Genomic DNA, 14,672 nt, shown 5'->3' with positions numbered 1-14,672 from the left:
AGGTAAGTAGTAGTACTAACCTAAGGAGGGACGAATCCTTCTCATGACCGAACTTGTCCACTCAAGCAAACAAAAGCTCCTTCATGTTAAAATCTACCTGGGGTTGGAGAGATGGCTCAGCTCGGTGGTTAAGAGCACCGACTGTTCTCTCAGAGGACCTGGGGTTTGATTCCCAGCATCCACACAGAGACTCACAACTGTAACTCCAGTCCCAGGGAATCTGATGTTCTCTCTGGCCTCCAAAGGCCCAGGCATGCACGTGACACAGACATACATGCAGGCAAACTATCCACTCACATATTAAAAAGTGTCTGTCCATCCAGTGTCCTTATCTATGTTGTAAATGTTATAAATGGCAAATACATGCCCTTCCTGGCTATGAAGCCAAAGGGCCACATGCAAGCTATAAAGGAAAAAAATTGAATAGGCCAACTATGGTTTATAGCTTGAGCAAACAGCAGTTTATATTTTATTAGATTTTCATATATTTAAAGACATATATATTACAGTCACTTCCCTAAGGATACACAAGCCTCTTTGTTTAATTTCATTCTTGCAGGGTAGAAAAGCCAGGAGATGGGGCTGGTGATGTGCCTCAGCGGTACTGCAGTTGCTCAGCATGTGCAAGGTTCCGAGTTCAATCCTCACTACAGTTTAAAAAAAAAATGGTTACGTTCGTGCTCGCTTCAGCAGCATAGATGCTAAAATTGGAAGGAAAAAAATGGCTATGTTCAAGATCACACAACATGCCAGGCATCCAGACTCCTGGTCATGCAGTCAAAGAGCATGAAGAAGGCAAGGCAGGAGATGACAACGCTGGCTGGGAAGTAGCTCACTGATGCACCAGCGACTGAAGAAGCATGGTGTGAATCACCGTGAACGCCATCGCCTCCTTCTTCAAGCATCCTTATGATTTCAGGTCGTGGTCAAAGTCCCGAAGGATATCTTCGCTCCTCATGAGTTGCTGGGCCAAGGTGCCTGTCAGGTCTGCGGAATCCTTCAGCCCTGACTGTAGAAGGAACCTGGTGCAGGCCACGTGCTGACCTGCACAGGCCAGATGCAGGGCTAAAGGGAGACACGGGAAATCTACGCTGAGAACGTATACTGCACTCAGAAACGCACAGTGGATTACCCGGACATATACTGCACTCAGAAACGCACAGTGGATTGTCCGGTTCTACAGAGCTTGCGTGTACGTACTCTAGGCTCGAGTCTGTGTATATGTGCGCTCGCCACAGTGCCTGTGGAGAGAGGAGTCAGTGGACAGCATGCAGGAGCCACCTCTCTTCCACTGTGCAGGCCCTGGGGGATCAAATGCAGGCTACCTGGCTTGGTGACAAGTGCTTTCACTGACTGCATTGTCCTGCCGGCCAGCTCTCCAGTCACACACATTTCACACTTCCATACCTACCCATGGTGGCCCTACGCTGGAAGCAATTTTAGGCTGACTGGGCCACAATTTTTTCTAAAGAAAACAAACCTGCCAGGTATGGTGGTGCACACCTTTAATCCCAGCAAATGGGAGGCAGATTTCTGTGAGCTCCAGGTGCCTACCTATTTTATGCAGTGAGTTCCAGGACAGCCAGAGCTACATAGAGAAAATCTCAACAAACAAACAAACAAACAAACAAGAAAAAGAAAACAATAAAAACCTAATAGAAAATAAATCAGAAACTATAAGAAGCTTTCCTAGTTAGTGGCAAGCAAGAGGAGACTGTTTCTCCCTAGGCTCACTTTTATGTGCTATTTAATCATGGTTTTAATGGGACATAAATATGCCTTAATATATTGCTGAACTACCATGAATTAGGATGTTCTCCAGTCCCAATACCTGTATGACTAGCAGCAGCTAACCTGCATGACCTGCTAGTGAGATCGGGTCGTTTGTGAGTCCTTGAAGCCTGATGCCACTGAGCCCTACAAGAAGGCCCTTGGCTCAAAGAATCATACTAATTGTGAGCTTTCCTCTAAAGTCAGTTACGAAGGATCAGCTCTGAACAGCGGTGGGGATACAGTTCAATGCTAGATCATGTCTACCTAGGCCCCGGGCTTGGTCCCCAGAACACACAGAAAGGGAAGTGCTCAGGCGTTATCTCTGAACACTAAAGCCCTCATAGAAGAGATAAAAAATACTTTCAGCTCACATATATTGTTATGGCTTCAAATAACAGTATTAGGGGCTGGAGAGATTTCTTGCTGCCTCTACAGAGGACCAGAGTTCAGTTCCTAGCACCTCCAGTTCTAACAGATCTGGTGCCTTCTTCTGGCCACTGGGGCATCTGCACATATGTGGCACTAGTTCATAAAAACACGTACACGGAAGAATAAATAAATAAATCTGGGGAAAAAAAATCCACAGAAACCAACCAACTGCAGTCCCAGGATGGTGGTTAGTGCTCAACACCTTAGTCGTGATGTTAAACAGTTGTGGTAGCTTACAGCTTTAGTTCTAGCCCTGAGGCCAGCCAGGTCTACATAATGTTTTTGAGATCTTGTCTCAAAAACAAAGAATAAGGGAGAGAGAGTTCGAGAGTTAAGAGCATTGGCTGCTCTTCTAGAGGACCCAGGGGTCCAATTCCCAGCAACCACATGGTAATTTACAACATGCTGAAACCAGTTCAAAGGAACTCAGCATCCTCTACTGGCCTCCACAGGCAAGCATACAATGCACTTATATACATACACTCACACACACACACACACACACTCACACACACACACACACACACACGATATATATTTAATATATACATATCCGATATATATTAAAAATTCCAACATCAAAAGAGCAAAACCAATAGCTCCAATAGCATTTACAAATGAAAAGCTATTTTAAGGAAGAAACTTTTTTTTTCCCCAGGGATAGGGACTGAATGTAGGGCTGTGTGCACATTAGGTGTGTAACCCACATCAGTGCCTCAAACTAAAAAGTCTGTGAATCATTGGTATTTCCTACCTGAGCGATGTCTTTCATCTTTAGAGTTGATGTCGGCACCCAAGGACAAAAGAGTTTGAACTGTGCTTGTCTGTCCTTCCTAAGGTTGAAACAAATTCATTACCACTGTGATGAGGGCAAAAAACAAACCTTTAAAAACAGCCTCTAGTGTGCACCAGAAGCTCATTCTGATGCAGCCGACTGGAAACACCGAGTCTTCCTGTTTCAAGGAAGGTTTATGTCACCCATGATTCTAACACAGATCATTCAACAATGGTAACATTGAGTCATCAGGGTAGATAATACGATTAAATTCCCATCAAGGTCAGCAGCACAAAACCTTGTGGTTTATATGGAAGTCACAATTCTGATATTTCCCAATCACATGAACTTTTTGTTAAAATCGTGAAGGCAGGAAGGAGTTGAAAGGCTGAGGCTCCAGAAGAGAGATCCCTGTCATAGCCAGCGTCATTCACATAGTAATTTGTACACATGTCTAGGTCAGTGGGAGACTAAAATCAAGATTGCAGGTCCAACCTTTCTACAGAGGCAATGTTTGCTTTCCTTTCTATGTTTGTAGACAGGATTCAGGCCATCCAGGAACTTATCCCTTGTACTCAGAAGTGTGTGGTGGGGGTGGTTGGTCAGAAAATATGTGCTTTTGCTTCTAAATAAAGGCATGTGGCTTCTCAGTGGTGTACAATAAGCAAGGCTCCTCAAATAGCCTTTTCTCTAGGGAAATATTTATGCACATCCTTAATGTTCTATACATTGGAGACCAGGAGATGCGACTCCTTTGTGCCAGGTAAAGAGATTTTAACTTCTGAATTTCATACAAGAATGACCTACCAATTTCATATGATGAATATTTGATCATTTGTTAATTTTTAGCAAATTATTTTACTTTTACATGTGTATGTATGTGTGTGTGTGTGTGTGTTTGTGAAAGAGAGGTGTGTGTGTGTGAAAGAGGTGTGTGTGTGAAAGAAAGAGGTGTGTATGTGAGAGACAGGTGTGTGTGTGTGTGTGTGTGTGTGTGTGTGTGTGTGTGTGTGTGCATAGTAATGCAGGTGCCTACTGAGGTCAGAAGATTCAAATAAATAGATCGAAATAAAGGAATAAGCAAAACTACTTTATACCCTGTGTTTTCTAAGGAACAGCTTGGCTATGCTAACATGACTGAACTGAGTTTATCCGTGAAGAGCATGATATCACAGATTCCCTGGAGCTGGAGTTACAGACACTTGTGATTTGCCTCATGTGGGTATTGAAACTCTGCAAGAGCATCTGCCCACTGGGCTGTCTTTCCAGCCCCCTACTTACTAATTTTTAATAGAAAAGTTTCAGCACGACTATACTGAAGTAGAATTTCACACTTTGGTCTCAAATACTTAAACAGCCGAGAAGTCTCCATCACCCTTCAACATCTTTATGGTTTTAAATAGCATTTTTCCTGGAAATAAGAGTGGGAAGGGTAAATAAAGCCCAAGTATGAGATAGATTTAAGAGTACCCTCGAGAGGCAGAGACAGCCTTGGCCTATAGAGCAAGTTTTGGACCACCAGGGCTACAGAGAGAAACCCTGTCTTGAAAAGCAAGCAAGCAAACAAACAAAAAAGTTATCTCTCTTTAAAAATGTTTTATTTATTTAGTATACAGTATATTACATGCATGCATGCCAGCACACCAGAAGAAGGCACCATATTTCATTATGGTTACGAGTCACCATGTGGTTGTTGGGAATTGAACTCAGGACCTCTGGAAGAGCAGATACTGATCTTAACCTCTGATGCATTTCTCCAGCCCCCTTCTCTCCATATTTTAAAATAAAAAAAGTTGGGTTTCTATTTAAAGATGCCCTCTTCTGGTGTGTCTGAAGACAGCTACAGTGTACTTACACATAAATAAATCTTTAAAAGAAAAAAAAAAAAAAAAAAAGCCAGGACTACAGAGCCGTCAGTCACTGGAGCCGAAGGGAGTGCTGAGACAAGAAGCAACTGACCTTGGCTGCATAATGAAGTGCTGTGAGCCGGCTTGACTTTACTCTCACATCCACATCAATGCCAAGACTGCACACCAGGAATCGCACAGCTTCATCCTGCCCAGTGACTGCTGCTCGGTGGAGTGCCTGGGCCCCCAGGCTATCTGTAGCTGAAGAGCAAGCCTAGTAGGCAGGAAAGAGGAGCAATGTCAGAGGAATCTGGGCCCATAACCTTGTAGATGTTTTGGGGAGGCTTAGCTGTCTCTGCAGTTCTTCTGGGCAGAGCACATAACTTCTGCTTGTTTCTCAAAGGAGTTGAAGAGAAACGTGGTCAAGTCATTGCAGTGGCCACGGAGCCTTAAGTTCTGTCAGGATACTTTGTTGCTCGGTCTGGATACTTTGTTGCTATTAGCATTAAATGGCACCATTTACTTAATCCTTAGTTTGCTAACTGCATTCTGTAAGTTGGATCCTCCCTGGATATGTCCAGGGTCCTGAGTGTGCTATGCTAAGCTATGCAAGCACTTTACTGTGAGGCCCACCCCCAGGATCAGTTTACCCTTGTAGGAGCCTTCTGAAGAAAGCAATTTTGTCACCATTTTAGAGATGGGAACACAGATGTACTGATACCTACAAAGGTCCTCCCACTAGGGAAACTCAGAGGAGCCAGAATTTGAAGCCAGCAGCTGAAGAATGATGTATTGTTTATTCCCCAGATCTCAAATTTCTAAAGAAGAATAAAGAAATAAACAAAGCCACTTTCTACCTCATGCTTTTCAAGGAGCAGCTTGGCTATGCTGATGTGGCCGCACTGAATTGCATCCATGAAGGGCGTGACCCCGCAGTTGTCTCTACAGTCTGGTTCATAGTGACACCTATAGCCAAAGCCAAAACAACAGAGCTGTGAATGGGCACCATTTCAAACCCAAGACAGGTGGCAGGATGGTCTGCGGGCAGACTGTGTCCTACTGACAATCCGTGACAGCCTCTGAACTGAGTTCCAGGACTTGCGGGACCTTCCTCTTTAACCTCTACTGTGTTTGAGAAATTTCCTGTCTTCAGCTTCTTGGGTTGGAGCGTCTGTGGTCACCCTTAGCACCGCCTTTCTCTTTTCTCTCCCAACCAATTACATAAGATGATTCTGAAGCCAGGCTATTTGCAACATGACTCCTCCTCTCCCTCTCTGCTTTCCCACTTAAGCACAAGTCTCCTGACGTCCTCCTCATCACCCTCTCCTCATGCCCACCCACATCCCCACACGTTCCCTGAGCAACCAGAGTCATCCTGCTGCACTGTGCAGTCCAGCGTGGCCTTGAACTCATGCTTTTCTTGCCTCAGTCTCTGCAGGGATAGAAGTACAGATGTGCACCACTGCACGCAGCCTTTTAATTCTAGGGTTCCATGGAACTATTTATTCAGTCTTCCTCACTAGCCTATGAAGGCCACTGGAGTGGAGCTATGCTTAGCTCATTACCCAGACCTAACTCACAAAGGTGCTTGAGAAGTGTTTCTTCAGTGAAGAAGAGTATTTATAAACTTCCAGAAAGGCAGACATATGGCTCTAAGTGTTTGACACATTCTTTTAGGACTTAGGGTTAAGTGCTCTTTACTTTGACCAAATTATCTTTCCCACCTCCAACTTCACAACAGCATGTATAGGTTGCAAAGCCTCTCATCTCTGGCCCATCTTGTCTCTGATTATCTGAACTTTTTCATCTCCCGCAGAGATAGAACTACTCTGCTGGTCCCAAGATGAATTTTTTATGCTTCCCCCCAACCTGCTCCTCTTCCAGTGCTCAATGTCTCAGCAAATGGCACAGGTATCACACTGTAAGAGCCACCCAAGGTCCCCTTGTCTTTCCTTTACTTATTTTTGATGGTGCCGGGGATGGAACCCAAGGCATTAATTATGCTAGGCAAGAATTCTACCTCTGAGCTCCCTCCCGATCTCAGATCAAATTATTCAGCTTTTGTTATTGATATCCTCAATCCACCTCGCCTTTTCTGCCTTAGTCACTGTTTTATTGCTGTAACTCTTTATGAAATAAAGCATTTGGTTTGGAGCTGGCTTAATCCATTATCATCATGGTAGGGAGCCTGGTGGCATACTGGCAGGCACTGGAGCAGTAGCTGAGAATTACATCCAGACCCAGAGACAAAGAGAGCCTAGGCCTGGCATGGGCTTTCAAAACCTTGAAATCCACCCCATAGTGACACACTTCCTCTAATGAGGAGACAAACATTAATCCTTCTAATCCTTTCAAATAGTGCTATTCCCCTGTGACTAACCAAAGATATGGGGCCATTCTTATTCAAACCACCACAAGGTTTTACCCTCATCTCTTCAGCCCAGCGATCACTATTACTCTCCTATTTTGATTCATCAACCTAAGAGACAATCTCACAGAAATCTGTTCCCGTCCCAGGTTCATTTATATCTTACAACCAGGTGATTCTAGAAGACTGCTGATTTCTTACAACTCTTGGCTTTAAAAAAATCACTTAACAAGGGGCCAGGAGAGGGAGTTCAGCAATGATAGTGTTCTTCCAGAGGGCTGGAGCTTGAGTCCCTCTGATACCCTATTCTGGCTGCCACAGGCACCAGGCATGCATGCAGGCAAAACATTCGTAAACAGAAAATGAAAATAAATACATCTAAAAAAAAAACAACAAAAAAAATGAAAAAAGAAAGATAAAAAAAAAGAGAAAAACCCAACCTTTCAACAAGGTTGGGCATGGTGGTGCATACCTTTGATATCAGAATTGGGGAGGCAGAAGCAGGTGGATTTCTATATGAGACCAGCATGGTATACATTTTGAGTTCCAAGCCAGCTGCGACTACATAGCGAGACCCTTCTCAAAACCAACCAACCAACCAACCAACCAACCAACCAACCAACCAACCAACTCAACAGTACCTCACATGCTCAGAACAAAACGCAAACTTTTCACAACAGCCTACAGCATCTGTATTCTCTTTCCTGTTTAGACTTAGTGTCCTGAGAACTACTTCCAGTTTCTCAAATGTGTTATACTTTTCCTTCATGTAAAAATCTCCCTTACCTCTCATGGGCAGCTGTTACTCTCAGGTGAACAGCTTTGGTTTGGCTGGTGCTGAGACATTTACTTTTTCAGCTTCTTTATTAATATATACTGGATTCTACTACCTCATGCTCCTATGGGGACATTGAATTCCCTGCAACGTTCATTGGTATGTGGGCCTTGTTAGTGGACTCTGAGCTCTCTATGTAAAAGGAAACTAGCTCCTTATTATAACAGAAATACTTTCTACCAACTTAGAGTTTTGTGCTTACCTCTTAAGAAGCTCCTGAACTGCTTCAAAACAGCCGTGCATTGCTGGGGTAAACAGAGACAGTTGGAACATTTAAGCACATACTTGAAACGTTGGCTGGGAAGGCAACACATTGTCTATAAACACTGGCCGAGCGTGTGCAAAACCCTAGGGTTTATCCAAGCACAACAAATTATTCATAATTAATTAGATAATTAAAAACAAGCGCAATTCTTACGCCTCTTACTTACTCTGCCCCATCTTTTTTTTTTTTTCTATATGTTACTACACGTTTACATGTGTATCACAATTATGGTTTATACCCACAGAAGTCAGAAGAGGGTGATGGATCCCTTGAAACTTGGGATCTAGAGTTAGAGATGGTTGCGAACCACTGTTTGGGTGCTGGGAACTGAACCCAGGTCCTCTTCGAGAGCGTTAAGTGCTTTTAGCTGTTGAGCCATGTCTTCAGCCTTGGTCTTCTCATAGAGAAAAACCTAAAGCAGGTACAATTACTGTCCCAGCAAGGGAAAACTCAACTAGCTATATGGTAGAGAATGACGGTTTCACTTTACAAGCCAGGAATTTCATCTTATGAGCGCTTTCATGGTAAACGTCTCATTTTAAACTTTTATCTCCTCACTTTAGCATTGTGAGGTTCAAAGGGCAGTGTGGTCTCCCCTCCAGAGAACTGCAGAAACCTTCTGACAGTAATCTACTTACTAGGAATCTATGAAAATTACCCAGAAATTTACTCCTCCTATTGAAGATGCCTACACTCAACAGGAAAGATTCTCTTTGTCCTCCATTTATTCTTGTGAGTGACTGGTTCTCTGACTGAATCTTTGGGGAGGGTGGGGGCCGTGTGTGATGCTCGGAGAGCTGGCCAAGTAATTTATGAAGTGTGTGGACTTTTTCCATACTTATTCAAAAAGAATTTCTTGATCCCTAAGTGTGACCAGTGGCTGGAGAACCACCAGCTGCTTGTTATCTGGACTGTCTCATCTCTTAGGCATTGGTCTAAAGAAGCAAGAGCTCAGGATCCTGAGTCAATGAATTGCCTCTTAGAGGAAGAATTTGTTCCCAAATGAGAGGTGGGATGTTAGGGTATATGAGACAGGGTCTCCCAACATTGTCCTGCTGGCCTTAAACCCGAATGGACCCTGTTACCTCAGCTTTCCGAGTGCAAAAGTTACAGGCATGCACCAGGCTGCCTGGCCCATCTCTTATCTTTTTTTGTTTGATTAGTCTTGTGAGACTATTATTCACACATTCCATTCTAATTTTGCTTTTTCTCTAGGACTCCACAACATGGCATCAGGCCCACTACTGAAAGCTAAAGAAGGACATTTGCTCACATACAGGCCAAGTTCTTCCCCCAGGGTCACAGACTTTAGAAGGAACAGACCAGCTTATCATCTAACTAACTAGGAAGTGTAAGACAGATAGATACCCGGGAAAAGTGGACTGACATATTAGCCGAAGGTTCTGGCACTTTAGAAACTTTTAGTTTGCTAAGAGAGCATAAGATGTTCTGATGCCTTGACTTCTATTTTCCCTGCAGGTGACTTGAACTACAAAGTGTACACAGGGCTTGGGCAGAGCCGACTGCAGACGACAGAGCTTGCAGGCTGTACCTGCCGTGTGTAAAGGAGTTCTTCTGACTTTGCTCTCTGTTTTCCAAGCATCTGGGGAGACAGTAAGCAAGTACCGGAGGATCCCGGGGTCGCCTTCTCGACTGGCAATATGGAAACTGTTCCAGCCGTCCTTGTTCTTCAGGAGTGGGTTGGCACCATGTTCTACAAGATCCTGGATCACTTCAAGGTTCTTCCTTGTGCAAGCCATCATCAGAGGAGTCCTAAGGCCAGCCAGGATGGAAAGGAGCTGAGGCACTTGGAAGAAGCCAAGCCTTCACGTTATTATATACGTCCTTGGTACAGATGGAAAACCTAGAGGAGTCTGGTGGGGGGCGTGGCAGGAAACCACCTGTCAGCCTCTGACTTCTCTGAGAACCATGAACTATAATAAGGGGAAACTGATTCTAAATGTACATCCACAGTAGTAGGTCATCTGAGAGGCGAACACCATTTATGAACTAAGAAGAGGACTGATAAAAATCCACAGATAACCCTCAAGATATAGCAGAACTACATTTTTACAACATCAAGGAAGATACACTTTTAATTATATGGTTCTCTCCTGTCCTTGATGTGCTGAGATCAAACTTAAGAGGCTCACAGATCCTAGGAGGGTGTAACACCTCTAATCCATTTCCCAGCATCCGTGCTGTGACAGATTTGAAATAACTTGAAGTCAGGAACTTCATTAAGTTATGAGCCTAAAGAAGTCCCCAGGCTCTTAGGAACTAGACATGGAACTAAAAAATATGTCAATATAGCAAGAAACAAAAATTGTCTCGTGTGATGGGAGAGTATCACCAACATTCCTGCCTGTGGCTCTGCAAGGCTCAAAGTGGCAAAAGTTCCTAAGAACTCAACATTCGGTGCATGGCCAATTTAAATTTGTCAATTGTACTTATCCATTGATGCGAATTAAAATATGTAATAGTGAATAGGTAATTTAAGCAAGATGTCTCCAGAAAAACGAATCTTGGGCACACGAGTAGAACAATTCAACGGTTACACTCCACTTGATTACATTTCTATAAACTCTTTCAACGGGAAGGGATTGTCCTAACTAAAGAACCAAACCCACAAGAAAGGAAGGTCGGGGAGAAGACCTGAAACTTCCAAAATTATACATCTAACGAACACACTGAAAAATACATGAAAATCTGCGATTCTTCAGGGGGTGTTGATATAGCTTTTCTGGACCCTGGGCTGGGCAACCTACCAGTCCGCTTTCTTCAAGGAGTCCACCAAGGCACCTCGGCCCAAGAGGTAGCGTACACAGTCCCGGTGGCCCATACAGGCAGCTTCGTGCAGAGGCCGCTTGTAATCTCTGTTGGCGGCCTCGATGTCCAGACTCCAAGCCTCCACTAGGTACTCTAGGATGTCCTGGCGCCCATGGCGTGCTGCACAGTGGAGAAGGGTGTCACCGGCTGGCCCCTGGCTGCCTTGGGCCATCTCTGGTTTTCTGCAACCTCCAGCTCCCTCCAGCTCCTCCTGCAGAGCGCGCAGTCGGCCCTCCTGCACCAGCCTGCAGAGGCGCTTTGGATCCCCAGGCGGAGCCATCGCCCTGGACTAGGGTGGACAAAAGTAAGAGGAATACCCAGGTCCAGTTTTCCTAGATGCAGACCCGTGCTATGATAGGTTGGGAGAAGCTGAGAGAGGGTAGGCGCTTCCGCTTCCTGCACGTGACCCCTTTCCCCAGACTCTCCGCCCCCCACCCCGCCCCCAAGCAGGATTCTGTCCACCAGCTTCTTTTTATGCCTTTTGCTCTGGTTTGGAAGTCACAATCTCCGATGTAGAATAGTGCCTCCTCAGGCGACACAACATGCACACTCTTAGGTCATTCTGGTTACTGTGCTTCAAACACGCCGACTCGTCAGGGTGGGGCTTTAGGCTCTTCGGACTCAGGCAGCTTGTGGGTACGGGTGTGCATCTGACATCTGGAGCTGTCCTTTGCACCTGAGTGATCTGGGGACGGAAGATCTATCAGAATGAAGTGTGTCAGTGTACCGCGAAGCCCAAGTGGGACAGAAGGGCTTTGCAGCCTGACATCGCACCCCAGATGTATGTGGTCTGCTCTCCACCGTACAGCCTATGGGGATGTTTGCTGGGCTGTTCCGGTGGTTGCTGCACAGGCAGCCGGGCTGGAGTGTGACCAGCTCTCCACAGCCGAGCATACGCTGCCCACCACCCTGGAGCCTAGCTGGCCCAAGTCTTCTGCCAGGATGTCTGCTGGGCTGCACAGCCGCATCCTTCGGCTGACCAACTTCCCAACAGCAAAGGTTTCTGGGGCCTCTCAGAGCTGGGACTGTGTCCTTGTGCTCCGCCCGATCCTCACCCAATCCGCAGCCGACCCCAGCCCCCTCCCCACCCGCTGCTGCCTCCTCAGCCCCCGCGGGAACCCAGGGAGCTCGAAGGAACTCTGGGAAAGTTTCCTTCGCCTCCTCCGCGGTAGCGGAAGCACAGACGGGGCGTGGCTCAAGAAACGGAGCCACGCCCTCTCCCGCTTCGCGTACGGATTGGCTCTAGCGCCTGTCTGTCCGCGCGACCACTCCAGTTCGGAGTTTCAATTGGTTCACGGGTCCGTCCGTCGTCTCCGGTGGAGGGTGCGTCTTGGCAGCGAAGAGGCGGAGCTCGCGGAGGAAGTCTGCAGTCGTCTCTGCTCGCTGTCTGGGCCGAAGGAGGGGCTTGCTGGTCGAGGAAAGGCTGGATGTCCAGCGGCAACGGCAGGGTGGTGTCGGCGGCGAGGCCCTGGGCCGGGCCGCTATAGTGCGTGAGACCGTGGACTTGGCGTGGGGTGCGAGCCGGGAAAACTTCAAATTGTGGGGGCCCCGCGCAGGAGTCTTGGCCTCGGGGGGTGGGGCCCTAGCTGAGGGTGTGGGTGTAAGAGCTGGCCGCGCCCGCGGTGGTCAGGAGTGGGCCTGCTGGAGGAGGCCGGAAGCTTTTTGCAGACCAGCACCCCTTCACCGCTCCCCGAGGTTCCGGAAGGGGCAGCACCTGAGAAGACGCAGCCTCTGCTGCTGGCAAGCTTGGCTTGTCTCCACTGTAATGTTTTTGACCTTGGGCGAGTCATTGTATGCTGCTCCCGTCGTCTGTGTTCGCCTTGGTTGTCTCCCACCCCCTCACCTGAACAGGTGATGGTGATTAAGGGGACTGCGAGAAGGCCTAGGGGCATTTGGAGGGCTCTTTGTGATCCGAACAAGCTTTGTTGGCTCCCTTTCGAAGAACTAGACATTTAACCTAATGGTGTTTCTGTTTGGGGAGTAAAATGGAAGTCGCTGCTGCCAGGCTTAAAACAATTTCTTTGCATTTGGCACTACATTCTGGTTCACCAAGCGCCTGACATTGTGTGTTCCATAAACAGCCCATAGGTAGCATTCAGGTTTTAGAGACGAGGACATTGAAGCCTAATGCAGTTCGTGATTTTTTAAAGTTGAGGTAGGTATCTGATAGTTTAAAACTTTATGCTACTTTGTATGGATTTAAGTCTCAACATTTGGGAGACTGAAGCAAGAGAACCTTGAGTTCAAGGCTAGTCTGGGCTCCCTACTCCTTCCTTACAAATGATTTCACGTTTTCTTGTCTAATACCTCTTAAGTTTCCAGTCCTTTAAACAAAACCGAGAACCCTGGTTCACAAAAGGATGACGTTGCTTATTAGTTGGTATTCCAAATAAGAGTGCGCCTCTCCTCTACTTTATGAGCTTACTTTGGTCTGTGTTTTCTGCTGGGAAACGAGATTTTTTTTTTTTTTTTTTTTTTTTTTTTTTGGTGAATCTACCCTATAGTCCTTGTAATTTTTCTGGAGAGGGGTGGACATTTATGCTTTAAATTTATGAGCAGGGCTATTGCTTCTCTCACTGTCTGGTTGAGCTGCCTATTTCCTCAGTGAAGGTCTTCGGAATTTGAGGCCTTTATTGCCCCAACTCCCTTGTGTCCGCAATGGAATTGGGATTTTCGATTTGACTTTTGTTGTGTTTCATGAATCTTTGGTTTGTGGGTGTCATTGAGGAATGAGCCCTTTAACATGTTTCCTGACTTGTGAATACATGTAACTATTTGAATTCTAATATCACATGTGTTACTATTACACACACACACACTTGCACACGCACATGCACACCCATCTTATATTTCTCTGTCCCTCCCAGGCTGACTTTAGTTTAGACAAATTTAGATTCTGTCTTTGCTGTTTTGGTTTTGAAAAAGCTTCTAGAAATTTGTCACCATAGCCAGCTCTTACATTGTTAATGGTCATTTGAAGGCTCTTTGAAGACTCTTCTTACATTTCATAGAACTCTCTGGAGCTTTAACTGGGTATTATACAGAACCTCTAAAAACAAAAAACAATCTAGACATGGTGGTACACACTTGGTCAGCCCAGCATTTAGTTGGCCTAAGATCCTACCTCAGCAAAGCAAAGCAGACCAACCACCCGCCAAAACAACAGCAACAAAACCACAAGAAGAAACCCTGAAAATGTTATATTTAAATCTGAAACTTTAGGCCTTTCACTATATGGAAAATGATTAAAGCAGCCGTTTCTCCCTTTGCTTTTTAACATAGCTAATGATGTCAGCTCTTTTCATGTTCCACAAGCAGAGTCGTCCATTTTTCTCTTGGTCTTCACACCTTGTTGATACTGACACGTCCTCGATACCCAACTTCTGCTCTCAGGCCTTCTCCAATTCTTGCCTCACTTGGAACTGTGACTTGCTGATTTGTTTTGCTGACAGTCTCACATGTCTATCTAAACTTGGCTGTGTAATGGCCTTGGTTTTAGAAACAGCTTGCTACTCTTCATTGCCTGTGCCATAAAGGCCTATCTATGTCTT

The 14,672-nt window shown here is 45.7% G+C and overlaps 2 protein-coding genes across 5 annotated transcripts in view; one reads left to right on the top strand and one right to left on the bottom strand.

Annotated features, from left to right (window-relative positions):
• Window positions 1-537: 537 nt before the first annotated feature.
• On the bottom strand, window positions 538-11,499 carry ANKRD16 (ankyrin repeat domain 16). 2 transcript variants are annotated; one of them, XM_080918203.1, is made up of 7 exons: window positions 11,061-11,499; window positions 9,845-10,065; window positions 8,230-8,272; window positions 5,682-5,790; window positions 4,937-5,098; window positions 2,957-3,035; window positions 538-1,065 (listed from the first exon to the last, which is right to left on the bottom strand). In XM_080918203.1, the coding sequence occupies exons 1-7, from the start codon at window positions 11,399-11,401 to the stop codon at window positions 908-910; spliced, it is 1,113 nt and encodes a 370-aa protein (XP_080774329.1). In that variant the 5' UTR covers window positions 11,402-11,499; the 3' UTR covers window positions 538-907. The 2 variants fall into 2 exon arrangements, with proteins under 2 accessions (XP_080774329.1, XP_080774330.1); XM_080918204.1 differs by lacking the exon at window positions 11,061-11,499 and having other exon boundaries at window positions 9,919-10,059.
• Window positions 11,500-12,512: 1,013 nt separating this feature from the next.
• The window catches only part of FBH1 (F-box DNA helicase 1), a 36,815-nt gene continuing 34,655 nt past the window's right edge, over window positions 12,513-14,672 (top strand). Inside the window, exon 1 of one of the 3 annotated variants that reach the window (XM_080918295.1) lies at window positions 12,513-12,607. In XM_080918295.1, coding sequence (XP_080774421.1) covers window position 12,607 — 1 coding nt within the window. In that variant the 5' untranslated portion in view covers window positions 12,513-12,606. The other 2 variants (XM_080918298.1, XM_080918296.1) reach the window with 2 other exon arrangements.

Source organism: Micromys minutus (assembly GCF_963924665.1).
Source record: "Micromys minutus genome assembly, chromosome: 6".
Classification (NCBI taxonomy): domain Eukaryota; kingdom Metazoa; phylum Chordata; class Mammalia; order Rodentia; family Muridae; genus Micromys; species Micromys minutus.
The sequence above is the reverse complement of the archived record's forward strand: the minus strand, read 5'-3'. Positions and strand labels throughout refer to the sequence as shown.

Excerpts from the sequence above, each read along its gene's own strand:
- ANKRD16 (XM_080918203.1), bottom strand. The coding sequence starts at position 11,401 with ATGGCTCCGCCTGGGGATCCAAAGCGCCTCTGCAGGCTGGTGCAGGAG. Across the intron at positions 10,066-11,060 it reads TCCTTGAAGAAAGCGGACTG|GACTCCTCTGATGATGGCTT; the intron begins GTAGGTTGCCCA and ends GGCTGGCCTTAG. Across the intron at positions 1,066-2,956 it reads AGATGAAAGACATCGCTCAG|CCCTGCATCTGGCCTGTGCA; the intron begins GTAGGAAATACC and ends GTCTCCCTTTAG.